At 39.8% G+C, this 21,809-nt stretch overlaps 1 protein-coding gene across 3 annotated transcripts in view; it reads right to left on the bottom strand.

Moving 5' to 3' along the window:
- Positions 1–14,664: 14,664 nt before the first annotated feature.
- The window catches only part of LOC114476678 (kinesin-like protein KIF20B), a 40,359-nt gene continuing 33,214 nt past the window's right edge, over positions 14,665–21,809 (bottom strand). For all 3 annotated transcript variants that reach the window (XM_028468502.1, XM_028468503.1, XM_028468504.1), the window contains 4 exons: positions 19,909–19,971; positions 18,568–18,676; positions 15,105–15,247; positions 14,665–14,990 (listed from right to left, as the gene is read on the bottom strand). In XM_028468502.1, the coding sequence (XP_028324303.1) occupies positions 14,913–14,990; positions 15,105–15,247; positions 18,568–18,676; positions 19,909–19,971 (393 nt within the window). In that variant the 3' untranslated portion in view covers positions 14,665–14,912. The remainder of the gene's footprint in view (positions 14,991–15,104; positions 15,248–18,567; positions 18,677–19,908; positions 19,972–21,809) is intronic.

Genomic DNA, 21,809 nt, shown 5'->3' with positions numbered 1-21,809 from the left:
TCTGACACTTCTACATCACATTTCAATCTCTTTTCTGCACATTTTTTTCCATTTTTAAGACACGTTCAGCACTTATAAACGCTTTCTACCACTTTTACACCTAATGTCACATATGATGATCCATTATTGTCACTTTTAACCTCTTTTCATCATATTTCATTATTATTTTAGCCAATTTAACCACATTCACCATTAGTCATGCCCATTATTTGCCAGTTTAAACTAACTGTTCCAATATTGTCACTTTGAACCATTTTATTAGTGATTAAAACCATGATTTCCATCTTTAAGATGACTATAATAATAATAATAAACGTTCCTGGATAACAGTGGATATTATTCAGATGAATAAATAAATGTGGTTATCACAGATTCATAGAACAATGGACCATCATTTTACTGACTTTATGGATGGACCCCAAAAATCTCTCCTTTATTCCCCCAGAAAAGGAGAAAAGGTTGAGAACCACTGCTTTTGGATGTTCAACACGTCTTTGGATCGAAGGGAAATATTTACGTCTCTTTTATGTCTCTGTGCTGTTTACTGAGCTGACTGTTAGCATTAGCGCCTCCATAATCCTCATCATTAGCATTAGCATTAGCCTGGATTCCCAGGAGTGAAACCATTAGACTGAGCCATTAAAGCAACGTCTGATCTGTGAGCTGTTGTTCTATAGACAGGAAACACAGATCAGCTTACTGTAATACTGCTGCTGCAGTGCATTCTGGGTAATGTTAGCTGGGAGCATTTGACCCATTTTTGTGCAACCAGGTGGTTTCCCTCCGTGTGTGTGTGAAGACGTCTTTACTGTGAGCGAGAAATTCTGTTTAAACATATTTTAACTCGTTGAAAATGAAAAGTGCCACATTTTTCAAACATGGTGCAGACTCTTCATTTTTTTTATCATTTACTCCAAAAATGCAAAGAACAAGTTAAAAAAAAAAATCTACATGATGTTTTTATTCATTTTTATTTTGCTTATTATTATAATTATTTATTTATTTATTTTTATTATGATGGAGATGATCAGCTGTTTGGTGCCAAAGGCTCAGACTAGTTTAAATGTTTATTTTGTACAGTTTTCTGATTCTCATGAAGTGAAATGTCATCATTAAACACTCTGAAACATTATTTCTGTGTTTTTGTTTAGTAGTCACACGCAATAACTAAAAAAACCACATCATACACAACAACGATACACAAATGACATCATAATGATGCAAAATGACAAGTAAATAGATCTAGAATAACAAAATGTGAGCAAAAACACTCAAAAGAACAAAAAAGGTCACATAATGACTCTGAAATGACACAAATACATGAGTCGTTATGAGTCCTGGAGGCTTTGCTGACACGTTACACAGTAAATCAGTGGACCATCCAACATCAACTGCTTCTATTTATTCAGTGAAAAGTGTGAGTGGAACAAAGTGTGAAGTGCTGCCAGAGGACGAACAAACAGTGAAGGATGGAGGGGTGAGAGAACGAGTGCAGAGCAGCACAGCAGGAGGAGGAAGAGGAAGTGATGAAGAAGAGGGTGAAGAAAGGAGAGCTGCAGCTGTCACATACACTCGACTCTCACAGCCTTTCACTGTTAGTGATGTGATAACATAACAAGTCAAAAACTCAATGATGATGAGTCAGCATTATTAATAATTATCAGGAAGTATTTAAAGCACAAAATAACTCATTTAATCTGAGTCATAGAACAGTCATGTGGAGACAGGACCATCTATAAGGGGGAATAAAGGAGAGATTTTTGGGGTCCATCCATAAAGTCAGTAAAATGATGGTCCATTGTTCTATGAATCTGTGATAACCACATTTATTTATTCATCTGAATAATATCCACTGTTATCCAGGAACGTTTATTATTATTATTATAGTCATCTTAAAGATGGAAATCCTGGTTTTAATCACTAATAAAATGATTCAAAGTGACCAAAAATGATGGAAAAGTTGGTGAAATGGGATTTTAAAAACCACAGAAATTGGTTAAATGTTGCAAATTGTAGACAATGGAATTTAAAAATATAGGAAACATGAGATTAAACGACCAAAATATGGGCATTAAAATAATGAATGTGGTTAAATTTGCAAAAATAATTATGAAATCTGGTGAAAAGAGGTTAAAAATGACAATAATGGGTCAACATATGTGACATTAGGTGTAAAAGTGGTGAAAAGGGTTTATAAGTGCTGAACATGTCTGGAAAGTAGAAAAAAATAAAAGTATCAGAAATGGCAGTAATATAATAAAAATACATTAAAAGGAGCAAAAATAAGGCAAGAAAAAGTGATGAAAATATGTTAAAATATGGTGAGTTTGGTGTAGTTGCAGAAAAAAGGTAAAAATAAGCAAAAATGGGCACAAATTGTTAAAAAAAAAAAATTCTTAGTTTCTTAAAGGCATCTGGTGACCCCCTCCCAGTCTTCCTCATTATTTGTGTATTTTTGTGTTTTTGTTGCCCTTGTGTGTATTTTTGTAGCTGTTTACTCATGTTCACGTCTGATGTGGATTAAAGATACATCTGTTTTTTTCTGCTGGGTTTTTAATTCTTTCCCTTTCCAGAATCTTCTTCCCTTCAAACTGTTCCCGTCTCCGTCTATAATCCATGTGTCTGATGTTTTAATCCTAAACTGCTGTCATTCTGTGTTGAATAAGATCAGTGATCATTGTTCTCTTACCTCAGCCTCTCACAGGAGGAGGAAAGTGTGGTTTGTCTTTCTCTGTATTTCTCCTGCTTCTTGAACATGACGTGATGTCAGACGCTGCTCTGAAGTTTTCCTGTTCCCACGATTAGAAATAAAAAGAAATGTGTTTAATAATCATAGTGAAAGAATGAAACACAAATAAAGTGACTGTGAAGGAAACCGTGCTTAGCTAGCACTGCTATGTGCTAAGCTACCATGGGCACAAATGGCTACGTGCTAAGCTAGAAAACATGTGGACAGATGGCTACGTGCTAAGCTAGCAAGCATGTGGACAGATGGCTACGTGCTAAGCTAACAAGCATGTGGACAAATGGCTACGTGCTAAGCTAACAAGCATGTGGACAAATGGCTACGTGCTAAGCTAGCAAGCATGTGGACAGATGGCTACGTGCTAAGCTAACAAGCATGTGGACAGATGGCTATGTGCTAAGCTAACAAGCATGTGGACAGATGGCTACGTGCTAAGCTAACAAGCAGGTGGACAGATGGCTACGTGCTAAGCTACCAAGCATGTGCACAAATGGCTACGTGCTAAGTTAACAAACATGTGGACAGATGGCTACGTGCTAAGCTAACAAGCATGTGGACAAATGGCTATGTGCTAAGCTAGCAAGCATGTGGACAGATGGCTACGTGCTAAGCTAACAAGCATGTGGACAGATGGCTACGTGCTAAGCTAACAAGCATGTGGACAGATGACCATGTGCTAAGCTAACAAGCATGTGGACAGGTGGCTACGTGCTAAGCTAACAAACATGTGGAAAGGTGGCTACGTGCTAAGCTAACAAATATGTGGACAGGCGGCTACAAAACAGACATTTGGTTTATTTATAGGTTGTTGTTTATCTTTTAGGAAACATGATTAAATAGATTAAATAAGTGTGTGTATGATTATGTGTGTGTGTGTGTGTCAGATGAGTAACACACACAGGGTGTGTGAAGGAGAAGTTAGTGAGTGATATTTTTGTAGAATCACTTCACAGAAACACACAAAAAGCTGAGAGGAGGCGATGATGATGATGATGATGAAAATTGGGCCTCGTTTGGCTGCAGCACAGTTCCCTCTGTGAGTGTGAGTGTGTGTGGATAAAAGTTCTGACACACACACACACACTCTCTCCTGTGATTCCATTCCTCCTGTTTTGCCTCTTAAATGCACTCGTCCTCCTAAAAATGGAGCAGCAGAGTGAAAAGAAGAGTCAGTGTTGTTCAGAAACGCACAAAATACACACTTTCCTCCTCAGCGTTGGGCACACACACACACACACACACACACACACACACACAGAGCAGCAGATATATGAGGAGGAAACACACTTACATCCCATTTTCTGATAGAATATTTTGCTAAATATTCAGTGTGAGTGAAGAGAGGAGGCGTGTGTGACCTACATACACAGACTGGACACACACACACACACACACACTTTCTGACTGTAGTTAAATACACAAATTAAAGCAGAAACAGGTCTGACACTGAAGGAGTAACTATATCTGATTACAATGTTATCCCCGCCCCTTTACTCTTTGACCCCGCCCAGCCAGCGCCGCTACATGTTAACCTCACACTAGGGATGGGCGATATGGACTAAAAAAATTATCCCGATAATTTCTGGTATTTATCATGATAATGATAAATATCATGATAAATAAAAACTTAAAGTGTAAACAGGTTCTTTACAAACATAAATAAATGTTAATACATCAACATTAGACACATTAAAAAGTCTACAATAACTGCTGACTCAGAGTTTATGAGCTGATATTTTATGGAATATATTAGTGCATATGGATCATCTATTAGTGTTATTGTATTTAATATATTTATTTCCTCACTTAAAAAGAAATTCTTTTCTAAAAAATAAAAAAGCACAAATAACTCTATCAGTGTTTTTACTGCTGATGAATCTTGTTTCATTTATTTTATGAGTTACATAAAGTTATGCTTAATAAATAACTATGATTTCCTATAATAAAACCAGATCAAGCTGATGATGTAATCATTCAGTATATTTATGTGTAATAATATCAATAGTTACATTAGTCTAATAGGACCAGCTTTGTCTGTGAACATGTGAAATATAATAAAAAATATTGTGTTTCACAAATTGGGACGGATGAATAGTGACATTATTATTGATGCTAACATTTATTTCACACAATGTGTGACATGTTTAGTTTTTATTCTTTCATACAAATATTAAATCTGATCATAAACTAATCTATGGTTCTCTGTGGTTTTATGACAGTTAGACGTGTTCTTTATTTGGTTTGTTCCTTATATGAAGTGGTTAGCATTAGCTCTTAGCCCAGTCTGTGTGTGTTGGTGTGTTAGCTTAGCATAGTTAGCTGTAGTTGTGTTTCCAGTTCATAATCGTTGCTACAGGTTCATCTCTGTCCCTGTGTTTGTAGATCTTTGGGTGGATCTGATGGAGGAACTAGATTGGTTCACTTTGTTCAGAATCAGAAATGTTTTATTGGCCATGTACAGTTTTAAGGACAGTACAAGAAATTTGTCTTGGTAGTTGGTGGACAAAACAAACAACAACAAAAAAAAAAAAGAACAACCCAGCAACAATAATAATAATGATAAATATAAAGGATGAGGGATAAATGAAGGATAGAGAATAAAGAATAAATATAAATATATATATATACAGTGCAGCAGATAATGTCATCATGGAGGTGGTGATCGGGTGGGTGTGTGTGTGTGTGTGGGGGGGGGGTTCAGTGGGTGACTTGGGGTGTGTTCATGTGGATGGTGGCAGAGGGAAAGAAGCTGTTTTTGTGTCTGGAGGTTCTGGTTCTGATGGACCTAAACCTCCTTCCAGAAGGGAGAGATTGAAACAGTTTATGACCGGGGTGGGAGGGGTCGGCCACAATCTTTCCTGCACGCCTCAAAATCCTGGAGGCGTACAGGTCCTGGAGGGAGGGCAGATTGCAGCCGATGACCTTCTCTGCAGAGTGGATGATACGCTGCAGTCTGACCTTGTCCTTGGCCGTAGCTGCAGCGTACCAGATGGTGATGGAGGAGCAGAGGATGGACTGGATGATGGAGCTGTAGAAGTTCACCATCATCTTTGTTGGCAGACTGAACTTCTTCAGCTGCTACAGGAAGTACATCCTCTGCTGAGCTTTTTTGATGATGGAGCTGATGTTCAGCTCCCACTTGAGGTCCTGAGTGATGATGGTCCCCAGGAAGCAGAAGTACTCCACAGAGCTCACTGTAGTCTCCCCCAGGGTGAGGGGGTTGAGGGGGGCTGGCTTCTTCCTGAAGCCTGCTATCATCTCCACTGTCTTTAAAGCATTGAGCTCCAGGTTGTTCTGGCTGCACCAGGACACCAGCCGGTCTGTCTCCACCTGTAGTCAGACTCGTCTCCATCAGAGATGAGACCGATGATGGTCGTGTCGTCTGCAAACTTCAGGAGTTTGACCGACTGGTGAGAGGAGGTGCAGCTGTTGGTGTACAGGGAGAAGATCAGAGGAGAAAGAACACAGCCCTGAGGAGATCCAGTGCTGATGGTCCGGGGAGCAGAGATGGTTTTTCCCAGCTTCACGTGCTGCTTCCTGTCAGACAGGAAGTCTGTGATCCACTTGCAGGTGGAGTCTGGCACGTTCAGCTGGGAAAGCTTGTCCTGAAGGAGAGCTGGGATTATAGTGTTGAAAGCAGAGCTGAAGTCCACAAACAGGATCCTGGCGTAGGAGCCTGGGGAGTCCAGGTGCTGGAGGATGAAGTGGAGAGCCAGGTTTACAGCATCGTCTACAGACCTGTTGGATCTATAGGCAAACTGCAGGGGGTCCAGGTGGGGGTCGGTGATGTCCTTGATGTGGGAGAGCATGCGGCATTCAAAGGACTTCATGACCACAGATGTCAGAGCGATGGGTCTGTAGTCATTAAGTCCTGTGATCCTCAGCTTTTTAGGGACAGGAACGATGGTGGAGACCTTAAAACAGGCTGGTACGGTGCATGTCTCCAGTGAGGTGTTAAAAATGTCTGTGAACACTGGAGACAGCTGATCAGCACAGTGCTTTAAGGTGGAAGGAGAGACAGAGTCCGGTCCACAAGCCTTACGGGGGTTTTGTCTTCTGAAAAGTCTATTTACATCTCTCTCTTTGATGGAGAAAGGTGTCTCTGTGGGCGGGGGGAGGAGGGGGGGAAGATAGGGGAGAGAGCCTCAGTAAGCAGCTGTGGTGAGACTGTAGCTTTGATGTGGGGGGTGAAGGTGTTGGAGTGAGGCTGGTCAGAGGTGTGAGGGGGGAGGAGTCAAGTCTGTCCCATTGTCTGTCAAATCTACAATAGAACTCATTCAGACTGTTGGCCAGGCAGAGGTCGTTAGCAGCAGCAGGGGCTCTGGGCTTGTAGTTTGTAATTTGCCTGAGCCCTCTCCAGACAGAAGCCGAGTCATTCACAGAGAACTGATGTTGTAGCTTCTCTGAGTACAAACGTTTGGCTTTTCTCACCTCCTTTCCAAACGTGTACTTCGACTCTCTGTACCTGGCTCTGTCTCCACTCCTGAAAGCGTCCTCTTTGTCTGCCCTCAGCCCTCTGAGCTTAGCTGTGAACCAGGGTTTGTCATTGTTATAACTCACCCTGGTCTTTGATGGAATACAGCTGTCCTCACAAAAGCTGATGTAGGACGTCACAGCGTCTGTAAACTCATCCAGAGAACTGTTCGCAGACCTGAAAACATCCCAGTCAGTACAGTCCAAACACTCCTGGAGTTTCTCCACTGCTTCACTGGTCCACTGTTTAGATTCCTTCACCACAGGTTTACAGAGCTTCAGCCTCTGTCTGTATGAAGGAATCAGGTGGACCATCACATGGTCCGATAGGCCCAGTGCAGCACGGGAAACGGCGTGATAAGCACTGCTTAGTGTGGTGTAACAGTGATCCAGTGTCTTCTCCTCTCTGGTCGGACATTTAATTAATTGTCTATATTTGGGGAGCTGGTGTGAGAGGTCCCCTTTATTAAAGTCACCAAGCACAATGATAAAAGAGTCCGGGTAGGTCCGCTCCATGCACAGGATCTGGTCGGCGAGTGTGCGCTGTGCCTCGCACACATCAGCTGATGGTGTGATGTACACACCAACCAGGATGAATGAAGTGAACTCACGGGGAGAATAGAAGGGTTTGCTGTTGATAATCAAGGATTCCAGGTGAGGAGAGCAGTGCTGGAGGATCACTGTCACGTCGTTACACCAGTTACTGTTCACATAAAAGCAGATTCCTCCACCTTTCCTCTTCCCGGTGAGCTCCGCGTCTCGGTCCGCTCTGTGAAGTTGGAAGCCGGCCAACTGCAGCGCAGAGTCCGGTACCGCTCCACACAGCCACGTTTCCGTGAAGCACAGAACAGAAGATGAGGAGAAGTCTCTGTTTCTACCTAACAGCAGCTGGAGTTCGTCCACTTTGTTACACAGTGAGGGCACGTTAGAGAGGAATATCCCCGGTAACGGTGTGCGTCGGCCGCGCTGGCGGAGGCGCACAAGCGCACCAGCTCTTTTTCCTCTCCTCCGGTGCTTCACTGCGTGAGCAAAGGTGAGCGAACCTTTGAGTAAAATGTCCAGTAAATCCACAGAGGAAGCGATGAAAGTGGGAAATAAATCTTTGGGGATTGTTGATGTTTATCTGGTTTTAACCAAGTAGTGGTTCATGATGTATCGCTGCTCGGCAGCTTCAGGTGACGAGCACCGCTGTGTGTGTGTGTGTGTGTGTGTGTGTGTGTGCGTGTGCGTTCTTGGCTACATTAAGGGACAAATGACCCTCGCTAATTTCAGACATGGGAATTTATCGTTTTTATCGTGGGATGACAAATTCTTACCGGTGAGAATATTTTTGACGATAAATCATAAACGATAAATATATCGCACTTTCCTACCTCACACGAACGTGTGAGACTGGTCGCTACGTGCTAAGCTAACTCAAACATATGGGATTGGTCGCTATGTGCTAAGCTAACCCTAGTTCTAAGTTAACCCAAACATGCAAGATTTTTTGTTACATGCTAAGTTAACCAAACATGTGGGACTGGTAGCTAAGTGCTACGCTAACCCAAACATGTGGGACTGGTAGCTAAGTGCTACGCTAACCCAAACATGTGGGACTGGTCACTATGTGCTAAGCTAACCCTAACATGTGGGATTAGTTGCTACATGCTAAGCTAACCCAAAAATGTGGGACTGGTCATTACTTGCTAAGCTAACCAAAACAGGTGGGAATTGTTGCTATATGCTAAGCTAACCAAACATGTTGGTCTGATCGCTACATGCTAACCAAACATGTTGGTCTGATCGCTACATGCTAACCAAACATGTGGGTCTGGTTGCTACATGCAAAGCTAACCAACATATTTTTTCCTCTAAGTAAACAGATAAAGTGAAGTACAGTGTTTTTTTCTCTTCTATTGTTGTGTGTGTGTGTGTTATTGTGTAGCAGGATGATCAGATTGTGCTAATGTCGCTAATGATTCATCAGATCAGATCAAAGGAAACATGGCTGTGTCTTATCAGGAGATGACAATGTAAGGACACCATGACTAATTGTTCCAGGAGTGACTGGTTCCTTCCTTTAAGAATAATGGACCATTACTGGAGTGGGAGGAGGAGGAGCAGGGACCACTGGTTTCACACCAACTGTTGTCATAAAATTACAACCAGAGACTAATTAGAGATGCTTTGTGTATTTTTGTTTTGTGTTCTTGGATCATGTTGTATTGTTTTGTCTGTTTCCAACGGACCTAAAGTGATTGATTGTTTAAGAAATGTGCTCGTCTACTTTGAATAATATGACATCATAACAAGTGAAGTGCACAGAATAACAGCCTTTCCTGTGATTTCAAGTCATGTTTCCAGAATAAACTGGGAGTTAAAACCAGGGCCGGCCTTCCCGACAGGCAACACAGGCGGCCGCCTAGGGCGCCATCTGCTGGAGGGGCACCAAATTGCACCCACCCCCAATTAATCTATCTATAAAAGCAAGGAACATCTGTGTGCGTGCTTGTGTGTTTGTGGAACGAATATCTCCCCGGCGCGTTATCTGATCGACCTGAAACGTTGTCAACGGCTTCCAAATACCCTGAGTGTGTGCAGCCGTTATTTTTGAGTATTTCGGACAGAGCTGAGAAGGCGTGGAGGTGGGCTCTCAAGTGATTGATTGGATAACAACATTGAAACACAGGGATGACATCATTGTAACATAAGGATGACATCATCACTGTAGAGGTAGGACCAATGTTCTAATATACCAATGTTCCAAAATGGGTGGGGCGTGATGCTTGGGCTCTCCAGTGATCGGCTCTGGCCCGCATTGTTTTAAAACACTGATGATGTCATCAGAGAGAAACACCTCAGCAGCAGGAGGAACGCTTTAACGCTACAGAGTATGTACACCTCTTTGTACATTCAACCTTCAAACACGTACTCATTTGGCCATAATCGACAACTCAACTTAAGCTCCCTCAATATGAAGACATACCTCTGACGGGCACTGTACTCGTCTATCTATAAAAACAAGGAACGTCTGTGTGCGTGCAAATCCAATTTAAAACCAATTTGAAATGACCAATCCACACTGTGGAACTCCTGTCAAACATTGTTTTAGAACACTGATGATGTCATCAACAGTGACTTCATCATCAGTGTTCTATTCTATGCTAATGCAGTGCAACGTTGTCTGTCTGTACACGATAACTTGAAAAGTTATGAACAGATTTTGATGAAATTTCAGGAAATGTTAATAATGGGTCAAGGAACAACGGATTACATTTTGGTGATGTTCGGGCAACCAAAAATATATATATAGATATATATGTCCCATTAATTTTCCCATCCACAGTGTGGGACTCCTGTTAATGTCAATATGAATACATACCTCCAACGGGCACTGTACAAGTAATAATAATAATAATTTAGGAAGATGTAATAAACATAAAACATACCCTTTACAATCACTGTACATGTTTTTTTCTGTAATCTGTAACTATACCTGCTGATCTTCTGCCCATATTTATGAATATTTGTATTTAATTCTTGTTCTATTCTATATAATTCTGTGTTGTTTGCACATAGTGTTCTTTGGTTTTATGATTTTTGTTACTGACTAGTAAAACCAAACAGGTAAGTAGAAATTCCCTTGCACTGAAACATAGTGTATTATTCAAATTTTTAAAAAATAGGTTTTTTTTTAATGGTTTGTTGTGTCGCAAAAACAAATAATGTTTACACACTGTTTAGACTTAAAAAAAAGAAACAAATTATCTATTGTTATTCATTTATTTGCGAGGGCGAGTTAAAGCACTCATACCTGGGGCATCACATGACCTAAAACTGGTAAAAACCAAAGAGTGAATCCTTCCAACGAGCTTAAACTCAGCAGTGTTTTTTGGCAACGAGGACAAAGTGACTTTAGTTCAGCTGAGGCGTCTGAAGCTCTTCCTGTTTTTAAATTGAACATTAGTTTTCTGATCACATGTGAACATCTCAGTGAAATCCACTGTGATTTGTTTCTGTGACATTTAGTGTTTTGCTTCTTCATCCTTTAGCTCATGTCCTTTAAACACCCTGAGGATGAAGTGTGTGTGTGTGTGTGTATGAGAAATGATGCTTCCCACAGTCAGGTTTAACAGCTCAACAAAGACGGTTGTCTCCTCCATCTGTGTATATATATCTATCCTTGTATCTGTGCAGCTAAATTTACCCTCTCTGTGTCTCTCTGGGAGCTTTTCACTTTCTATCTATTATGAAACATCTACTTTCCAGCATCTATAACAGTGTCACGGACTCCTCGTTTCACACAGACCCAGAGGAAACCCATGTTATTGGCTCTGAGGTCATCATTAGATCACCTTCATCATAAAACACAGTTATTTATTATAGACATGTTCTGTGTAGCATCCATTTCATATTCCATTCAGGCATGATGTGGATCTTATGTTGTGTAGGGAGGAGGAAACCATGTATCATAGACAGGACATGTTCATTTTTATGTCATTTGTGCTCATGTGAACACTGATTCATTACCAGTGACCAGCCCCACAGGTTTTGGTTAGCTTAGCACATAGCAACCAGTCCCACATGTTTGGGTTAGCTTAGCACATAGCAACCAGTCCCACATGTTTGGGTTAGTTTAGCACGTAGCAACCAGTCCCACATGTTTGGGTTAGCTTAGCACATAGCAACCAGTCCCACATGTTTGGGTTAGCTTAGCACGTAACAACCAGTCCCACATGTTTGGGTTAGCTTAGCACGTAGCAACCAGTCCCACATGTTTGGGTTAGCTTAGCACATAGCAACCAGTCCCACATGTTTGGGTTAGCTTAGCATGTAGCAACCAGTCCCACATGTTTGGGTTAGCTTAGCACGTAGCAACCAGTCCCACATGTTTTGGTTAGCTTAGCATTTAGACACAAATCCCATATGTTTGGGTTAGCTTAGCACGTAGCTCCCAGTGCCCCTGGGAATATTCCCTGCTATAGCTTAGCATAGAGGAAACTGTCTCACTTTGTTGCTTTGAGAGTGGAAAGAACACACACCTGTTCACTGAATCCAGCTTCACACAGAAAACTGTCAACACCATCACCACGTCCTCACAGAGCCTGGCTGGAAGGACGCACACACACACACACACACACACACACACACACACACACACACACACACACACACACACACACACACACACACACACACACACACACACACACACACACACACACACACACACACACACACACACACACACACACACACACACAGTGAAATGAGAGGCTTTGCTGGTATTAATGTGATCACTGAAAGGATGCAGGCGCGTGTGGATTTGTAACACCTCATGTCATTATGTGAGGATCACGGAGGTCACCACTGAACACGGCGATGCTTTTAAAGGTCATTGTAGGACACGTGCAAGAAAATGTCAGATCTACTGAGGAATACAGTATAATAATTACCCAGTAAACCTAAAATATAATAATCTAATGTCATGATTGTTACCACAGACGAGGGCCGTAGATTGCAGTCAAGAACACAACTTCACATCAAAATCACACAAGATGATAACATGTTTGTGTCGTCTCTCTGATAGAAAACATGCAGGACAGGAGCCCTCTAGGAGCGATGCTAAGCTAACTATGCTAGGCTCCGCCCTCCTCTGGGAGCTTTTAATTCTCTTCCTGTGTCATGTCAGACTTTCTCTGATGTTGAGTCTCCAGAAGATTCTGTCCTCTATGAAGTTCACCTGAAAACGACCTCGACAGGAAGTAGAAACACATTAAGACGTCAAAACAGATCAGATTCAGGATCCACACTAAAAAAAACCATGTGAACTGAACTTTACATGAAGGAGTTTAACACTGTGTTTCTTATGTAATAAAGTGACTAGTGAGGACCAGGGAGACGTGCCGTCAGAGCACGTCAACACACTGTCTGTGCAGCGGTCTCTTCATATTCCTTTAAACATGTTGGGTTTCTTTACAGGAAAAGGAAACTAGAAGATGATTTCTCTCCTGTGGAGATGTTTTGTGGCTTTATTTTGAACATTTATTTAACTATTTGTTGCATTTTGTGAAATTTTCTTTTCTGTTTTTGGAGTTGTTGTATTACTACAGTTCTTTTGTTTATTTTTTATGTTGTGTATTTTCTGTTGACTTTGGAGTTTTTTGGCCTGTTGTGTATTTTAGTTGTTTTGTGATTTTTTTTACCGTTTTGTGCATTGGTAATTTTTTACATTTTAGTTGTTTTGAGTGTTTCTGTTTTATGTATTTTCATTGTTGTTTGTGTGTTTTGGGAGTCGTTTTGTGGTTATTTTTAGCATCACTTTGTGTGTGTGTGTGTTCTTGTGTTACTGCAGGTCTCTCTGTGTGTGTTGCTGATGGTTCCCAGTCCAACCAGTCCATGACAGGAGGAGGTTCCCACACATTTAGAGGTGGTGAAATGTGTCCAGATGGCGTTTCCTGGCTCCGTCCAATCCAACGTCATCATTCTAGCCTTCACAATAAAAGCCTTCACAGTTAGTTGTGTGAGCGCAGACACTCTTTCATTAATGTGGGAGTGTCGTTAACAAATGTTTGGCCTTCACCCAACATGTAGCGTTCCTTTGTGAAGATAAAAATCTACCAATCAACAAGCACCACCTGCTGATGAATACAATCAGTGCATTAATGAGGTTACTAAGAGACAGCAGGGCCAATTAACACCAGCACCACTAAAACATCACCTCTGTGGAGTCTGGTTAGACACAGGATGGAGAACAACAACTGTAACAAAAATAAACAACGTGACTGAAAAAGTCATTTTAAAAAACACAAAAAAACAAAAACAAAATGACTTAAAAACAAATAATGACTCCAAAATGTACCAAACCACATAAAAAAATACACAAAAGGACCACAAAAACCATCCGTCCATCCATCTACTCCCGCTTAGCCGTTTCCGGGTCGCGGGGGCAGAATCCTCAGTAGGGAGGCCCAGACTTCCCTCTCCCCACAAAAACCAGAAAAATTAAATCACAAATGACTCCAAAACACAGAAGACAAAAAAAACACACAAAATTACACAAAAAAATACCAATATCATTTAGAAACACAAAAATAAAACTCCAAAACGACAAATGAAGTACATAAAACGACAAGAAAAACACACAAAATGAACTACATAAAATGACTACAAAAACAAAAAACAACTCCAAAATGCACCAAACCACATTTAAAAAAAAAAACACAAAGCCAAAAAACAAATTAAAATAACTAAAACACACAAACACCACCCACACAAAATCACAAATGACTCTAAAACAACAAAAAACACAAAAATCTAAACTGAAGCACATAAAATGAACACAAACACACAGAAGGCAGCAAAGTTACGAATTAAAAAAAAAAAAATATAAATATTAATATAAACACCAAACATGTATATTTGTGCGTTGTTGTGTTGTTTTAGGAGGAAGTGACAGAAAGTGAGAGAAAAAGGTTTTAATGTTGTGTACAAAAGATTAACTGTGTTCACTCCGTCATGAACACAGATAAAGTGCTGCTAGTAATAAAAACACAACTACACAATGTACACACTACACACACACACACAGCAACGCTGTGTAAAGAGTCGAGTTCAGAGTAAATGAGTCACTGACTCGTCTTCACGGACGTTTCCCAAACCATAAAGTAGTGACAGTGTGTCGTAGTGTTCAGTTACTGGGATCAATGGATCACTTCCCCATCCTGGAGCGAAGGCGTCTCATCATGTTCTGATGGTCACTCTCCTTCTCCTCCGGTTCTCTGATCATCTGAAAACACAACCAGTCACTTTATCAATGAACCAATCATGAACTCAGATCATTTGAACGTCACGAGTCATGGAGGATTCAGATGAAATGTGTGTGTGTGTGTGTGTGACTTACATTGAGGGGGGACACCTCCATGGGGGAGGAGATCTCTGGCCTGTAAAGTTTCCTTTTGTTCTTCTTGGTTCTGAGGCTGAGGGACGATGAAGAGCAGGAGGAAGAGGAGGAAGGGGAGCCCACCAGGCTCATCATCTTCTTCGCTGTGGACACAGTGAAAGTTAACGTGTGAGTCATTTTCACTCTGAAGTGTGAGTCAAAGTTCCTTCACAGTCTCAGAGAAACAAACAGTTTAAAGACTTTTTAAAATATACCAAATGTTCCTTTTCTGTTTATAAACTTTAGTTCTTTTACTGTTACAACTTCATAAAATCACAACAAACATAAATATAGTGAGGATGTAGGAGGCATAAGCTAATGCTATGCTAAGCAACTGCTACTGCTAGGCTAATGCTTGGTTAATAATAATACTAGATTAATGATAATATTAGGCTAATGTTAACTCATTGACTGCCAAAGACGTCTAAAGACGTCGATTGTGTTTTTCGGCTGGGGTTGCTAGGAGACAGTGTGATGAAGCTTTTCGGTGAATATCTAAATTGTACCATGATGTAGTGACCAACAGAGGAGAGGAAAGGAGTTAACGAGACAGAAAATGGCACTGTGAGAATAGATAAAGTTCCCACCAGCTCACAGTAGCACACACTCAACCAGAACATGTGTGGAACTAAGTGGACTATTGAGAGTGTAGCGATGGTGAGAGAAAATGATCAAAAAACTGGACAAGCAGTGACACTCAGCATGTCCAGGATGACGAGGAAGTTGTCTGTGGAGAAAGACTTGGAGGAACGCCAAAATACAGTAAGAAATCCATTCAACTCTGACATAGATAGTAAAATGATAATAATAATGTCATCAAAAGTCTGGTCTCAGTGTTGTTTTTGTAGTTTTATAGAAGGAAACCAATGTTGACATGTCACTAAAGCAAAAAAAAAAAAAAAGTTTCAAAGTCACTAATAGGTTTTTTTTTTAGAAAAAGACATTTTTCTCAGCTTTTTGTCACAAACTGGTGATTTGTGTGAAACTTGCCTCTATTCAACTAATGATTATAGAAGAACAAAACAAGCTAGAAACAAAAACAAATATTTTCTAATCCGGTGTCAATTTTCAGATTGTCATAGTACAAAATATTCTGTGGGTCTTTAAATATTTTATTTTATTTATTTATTTATTTATTCAGTTTATTTCCGACATGGTTACATTCACTTTTTTTTTTTTTTTTTTTATCAGTGAAAATCATCTAAAACACTTGTCAATATGGGGTTGGCTGCTCTGAAAACGGCTGGAAGTGAATGATAATGCTTTACTATTGCTAATGCTAGACTAATGTTAATGATAATGCGTGGCTGATGCTAATGCTAGGCTAATGTTATTGTTAGGCTAATGCTAAGTTAATGTTAATTCTAGGCTAATGTTTAGCTATTGCAAGGTTAATGTTTGGCTAATGCTAATTCTAGGTTAATGCTAATTCTAAGATAATGCTAAGCTAATACTAATGCAAGACTAATGGTAATGTTAACGCTAGAGTAATACTTAGATATTGCTAATGCTAGACTCATGCTAATGCTTTAGCTAATGGTAATGACAGGTTAATGCTAACGCTAGGCTAATGCTAAACTAATGTTATGAGCAAGCGAATCATAAAATGGATGATGTGAATTCCCTCATGTGATTGTGACGTGGTTCAACAGCTTCATCCTCACTTTCGTTTTATTCAGGAAATGCAAATATTGTAGTTAATGTAACATTTTACCGCTCCAGTTGGTTTACGTAAACGGAATAGTTACGCTGAAATCACACAAAATGCTTTTTCCATTCATTTTCCCACGATCATTGGAAGAAGGTGAGAATTATCTTTTTTTTTTTTACTTTGAGCAAATGATCTTTGATTATTTGATGAATGAGGTCTGCACTACATCTATATCTGATAAATAATGATGGTGATCTACAGCTGCAGCTGTAATGCAGACATTGAACAGCAGGAGGACAAACTGTGGATCCCTGAGGCTGAGATGAATTCATCTGAACTCTGCTTCAGCTTCTCCTCAGTCACCTTTACACATTCTAAAAACCCAGCTGGGTCATGTGACTGCCTGCAGACAAACAGTGACCTCGTGCTCCAGCTGTGAAGGTCACCCTCAGGTTTACTTCAGGGACTTCATTAGAACGAGAATAAAATCAATGCTAATGAGTGAAATAAGTGAGTTTTGCATCTGTGTCCAGGATCTCCTTCAGATTCTTTGTTTTTTTCACTTTATTAAATCTGCTGAGACGGAGACAGAAGGAACCGCCCCCAGGCTGGTGACTGACAGCTGGAGTCAGAGCAGCACCCGGAGGGAACGGAAGCAGAACTACTGCTAAAGTTTAGCTACAAACGCTCTGTGAGTCAGCAAAATTATGTCCATTGATCTATGAATCTGAATAATATCCACTGTTATCAGGAACATTTATTATTATTATTATAGTCATCTTAAAGATGGAAATCCTTGTTTTTAAGTAAAATGGGTTCAAAGTGACCAAAAATGGTGGAAAATGTGGTGAAATGGAATTTTAAAATTCATAGAAATTGGTTAGAAGTTGAAAATTAGAGTGGGCAATAAAAGACAGAAAGAGTGGTAAAAAGGAACAATTATTTTAAACTGGAAAACAATGGACACGACCATGATAATCATGAAATATGGTGAAAAGAGGTTAAAAGTGACAATAATGGGTCAATATATGACATTAGGTGGAAAGGGTTTATAAGTGCTGAACATGTCTGGAAAGTGGAAAAATGTGCAGAAAAGTCATTAAAATGTGATGTAAAAGTGTCAGAAATGGAAGAAAAGTAGCAAAAATACATTAGAAGAAAAAATATGACAAGAAAAAGTGATAAAATAGGTTAAAATATAGTGTTTGGTGGAGTTGCAGAAAAAAGATGAAAATAAGCAAAAATGGGCTCAAATTGTAAAACATTAAAATCTTCTTAGTTTCTTGAAGGCGACCCCAATTGGGGTCCTGACTCCAAGTTTGAGAACCCCTGACTTACAGTACAAAACATGATTTGTTGAAAAAAAGTGTCGGTATTGTAGAAAAATGATAAATATAAAGTGTTTAGAGGCTGATTGGCTTCTCTTGTTTAGTTTAGAACAGTTTTCATCACAATCAGTTCTCTGATAAGTTGAGTTTAGATTCATTTAGCGATCATGTTATTTAGTGACTGGCATGTGTATTAGGAATATGAAACAAAAGCCGTCACATCATGAAGGTTATAGCTGAACTGGTGATCATGTTATCTTGTGAACAAATAGCTTTGACGGTGTGCTTTTGCTGTGGCCAGTCACCAGTTATAATGTTCACCAGCTGAAGAGATACACCACACACATGAAGTGCTGTTGTTCTCTCTGAGCAATGGTCAGATGATGTCACCACATTGTGTACGGTCACTAACTAAACTGGTAACACTGTGGTTCTTCACACCGACCTTTGGAGCCGAGCAGAGTGGGAGAGCTGTGCAGGAAGTCTCCGATCTTCTGCAGTGCTCCGTCCTTCCTGCAGCTCTGAGAGGTGAGACGAGTGGTGGGAGAACGGCTCTGCATGGACGGACACACACACACACACATTAAAGGAGGAGTGGAACTACGTACAGTATGTACGTTAGCATACAAACGTTAACCCTGCTGTACAGTTCCAGCTCTGAGTCGACTATAGGTTTGTTTATATCACTGGTTCTCAAACGTTTTAGGCTCTAGTCCTCCTTTCTCTTATTTCTGAATCGAAGTCCCCGTTTTGATATCAAGAAGATAATCAAGACATTTTTTTCTGGAATTAGTTTTTGATCATGTTTGAGCTTTTTACTGCATTTTAGTTGAACTAGATTTATACTTCACAAAGTGAAAGTATAGAAATACAGTTATTTAAGGTTGTGTGTTGTTTTAATTAAAAAAAAAGAATAACAATTAAAAAAAAAATTCTGAAAATTCAGGCGACCCCATTTAAACTCCAGGCGACCACACATGGGGTCCCAACCCCAAAGTTGAAAGGCTCTGATTTAGTGGCTATCATTTCTGGGACCAAGACTGACACCATTTGCTCATAGAGAGTGGTGGTCTAGTGGTTCAAGCCCCACCTGGGTCATCACTGTGGGCCCCGAACTGCTCCCCAGGCGCCACAAAAAATTAAAGATTAAAGATTAAATCGGGGCTTTTGCCTTTAATTGGCCATGTAATGTTATTACATTAATGGAATTTGTCCTCTGCATTTAACCCATCCCTGAGGAGCAGTGGGCAGCCATTTTGCGGCGCCTGGGGAGCAGTTCAGGGTTAAGGGACTTGCTCAACATCCCACAGTGATGACCCAGGTGAGGCTTGAACCGGCAACCCTCCGATTACAAACCCAGCGTCCTTAACCACTAGCCCACGCGTGGCTGCCGACTGCCACCCAGGGATGGGTTAAAATGCAGAGGACAAATTTATATGTGTAACATCATATATCAATAAACTTTGAGAGTTTTTTTTTTTCACTCTCTCTCAAGTACCCCGTGTATTGCTATCACGTACCCCCTTTTGAGAAACACTGGTTTATAGTGTGAGCTGTTAGCAATTAGCCTGTTTCACCATTGTTAGCATAGCATCCTTTGTCTCAAAAAAAGGCTGCTAAAGTGAAACGGACTATACTGGAAAATATGGAATTCACTTCCTGTACCAGAAATGTATTTATGAAATATTTAATATTAATTTTTAGAACAAAAATCAACTGAATATACTCTCACATATGGGGAAATATCACATTTACACTAGTGATGAGAGTGTGTGCGTGTGTTCACCTCATCCTGATGCGGAGTCATCTTTGTTCCAGTGTTCTTTCTGTTCTCTGCGTCCACATCATCCTGCGCACGCACACACACACACACACACACACACACACACACACACACGGTTCTTTACATCAGAGGTTCTCAACTCGTGGGTTGGTCTTATAAAGTGTGTGACTAGCTTCACCTCAGCCCTAATATTTATTGATTTATTTCTAAACCCCGAGAGCCTCGATATTACTTCAACATGTGTTTTCCATTTTGTCCTTTTGATATTTATAATAAAAGTTAATTTTATGAACATTTTTCTTTTTAATTTTAGTTTATTCCATTATGTGGATAAAAACTGCTGCTGACTTATTAAAGTTTAACACCTTCACATTTACCTTCCATTTGGCTCAATCTGCTCCTTATTTATTAGGGCTGTAGTCAACCTAGGACATGGTTGGTCGACCAAGACTATGGCACACGTAGCGATTAGTCGACCAAAAAAAAAAAAACAGAGAATGGAAAAGAAAAACGTAGAATGAATGATTAGGTGCAGAGGAGGACGAGGAGAAAGAAAAAGACAAATATTTATAGTGTTTTGTGGTGCAAATTAGCTTTTAAACACAAACTATTTATGATATGAACCTTATTCAAGCTTTGACCAGAACCTGACTAAACAAAAGTGAAACCTACAGGTCTGACAGACATTAGGTATTTATATCAGAGCCTGACCTGAAACCTACAATTAAAACCTATTATTTCCTTGTACAAATGACATATTTACATTTGTTTTAGAGGTAAGCCTGTTTTTATTAATAAACTGTTGATGTCATCAGATCAGCGCATGGGGAAACAAACGCACATCAAACACAGGTGTGAAGTGGATCTATTTACATAATCCACGTATCACATATAATGATGATCTATGTTCTTGTGCAGAAAAAGGATTGATATTATATTGATAAATAAACCTTATTACCTACCTTTTTAAAGATATTGAAACTGATGTCATTGCTGGTCAACCAATGATAATCTTGGTCGACCACGACAGCATCAACCAATTAGTCGACTAAAAGACCAAAGTTGGCCGCCCTAATATTTATACAATGCGACTTTGATATTATGAATGTTTTTGCTGCTTTATTGGTGAATAAACTGTTTTTTAAAAAAACAAATACATAAAATGGGAAAAATCCAGATCAAATCTAAAAGATACTCAGTTAGTAAATAAATCTATAGGCAATGATTAAAAAAGTATACAAGATTAAATACTTGTCTTTTTAGTGATACAAATAATAAAAAGAAAAAGACATTATTTATCTGATAAGAAATGCACATGAATGTCCAATCATTGTTACTAAAAAGTATTAAAAATGATGTAAAAATGGCACTTTAAACTGTATTTATAATGTATATTACATAAAAACTAAGTACAACAAGCAGCAGCAACAACAACGACAAGGCAGACTGAGGTGCATACATGTGCACAGAGAGATACAGTGTGAGAGGATTACTGCTGATAAATATAATTATCACTTTCACTCTGGAACGTGTGAAATAATAAGAGCTGCAGTGAGTCATCAACAAGACTCTGCTTTAAAAACACCAGGAGTGAAGAAAGGTCGGGATGCAACGAGTCATCGCTGACGCACATTATCATTTTGTTCATTTCGACAGCCATTTTGAGAAGCTTTGCTTTTTTTTTTATTATTATTATTGAACGTTTATGTATTTTAGTTTTCACATTGTCGGGGGGGATACTCATCAAATGAGCACATTTCAACAAGAATGTGTCCTAGTTTGAAATTCTACAGATAAATGACATTTACAGTACGGATTTGTGACATGTTCTTCAGAGCAACTGGTTCAACAATTTCAGCCCATTTTTACCTTTTTTCTGCAACTACACCAAACTCACCATATTT

The sequence above is a fragment of the Gouania willdenowi genome, chromosome 15 (genome assembly GCF_900634775.1).
Source record: "Gouania willdenowi chromosome 15, fGouWil2.1, whole genome shotgun sequence".
In the NCBI taxonomy this organism is placed as follows: domain Eukaryota; kingdom Metazoa; phylum Chordata; class Actinopteri; order Blenniiformes; family Gobiesocidae; genus Gouania; species Gouania willdenowi.
Note: the sequence above shows the minus strand (reverse complement) of the source record. Positions and strands in the feature narration are given on the sequence as shown.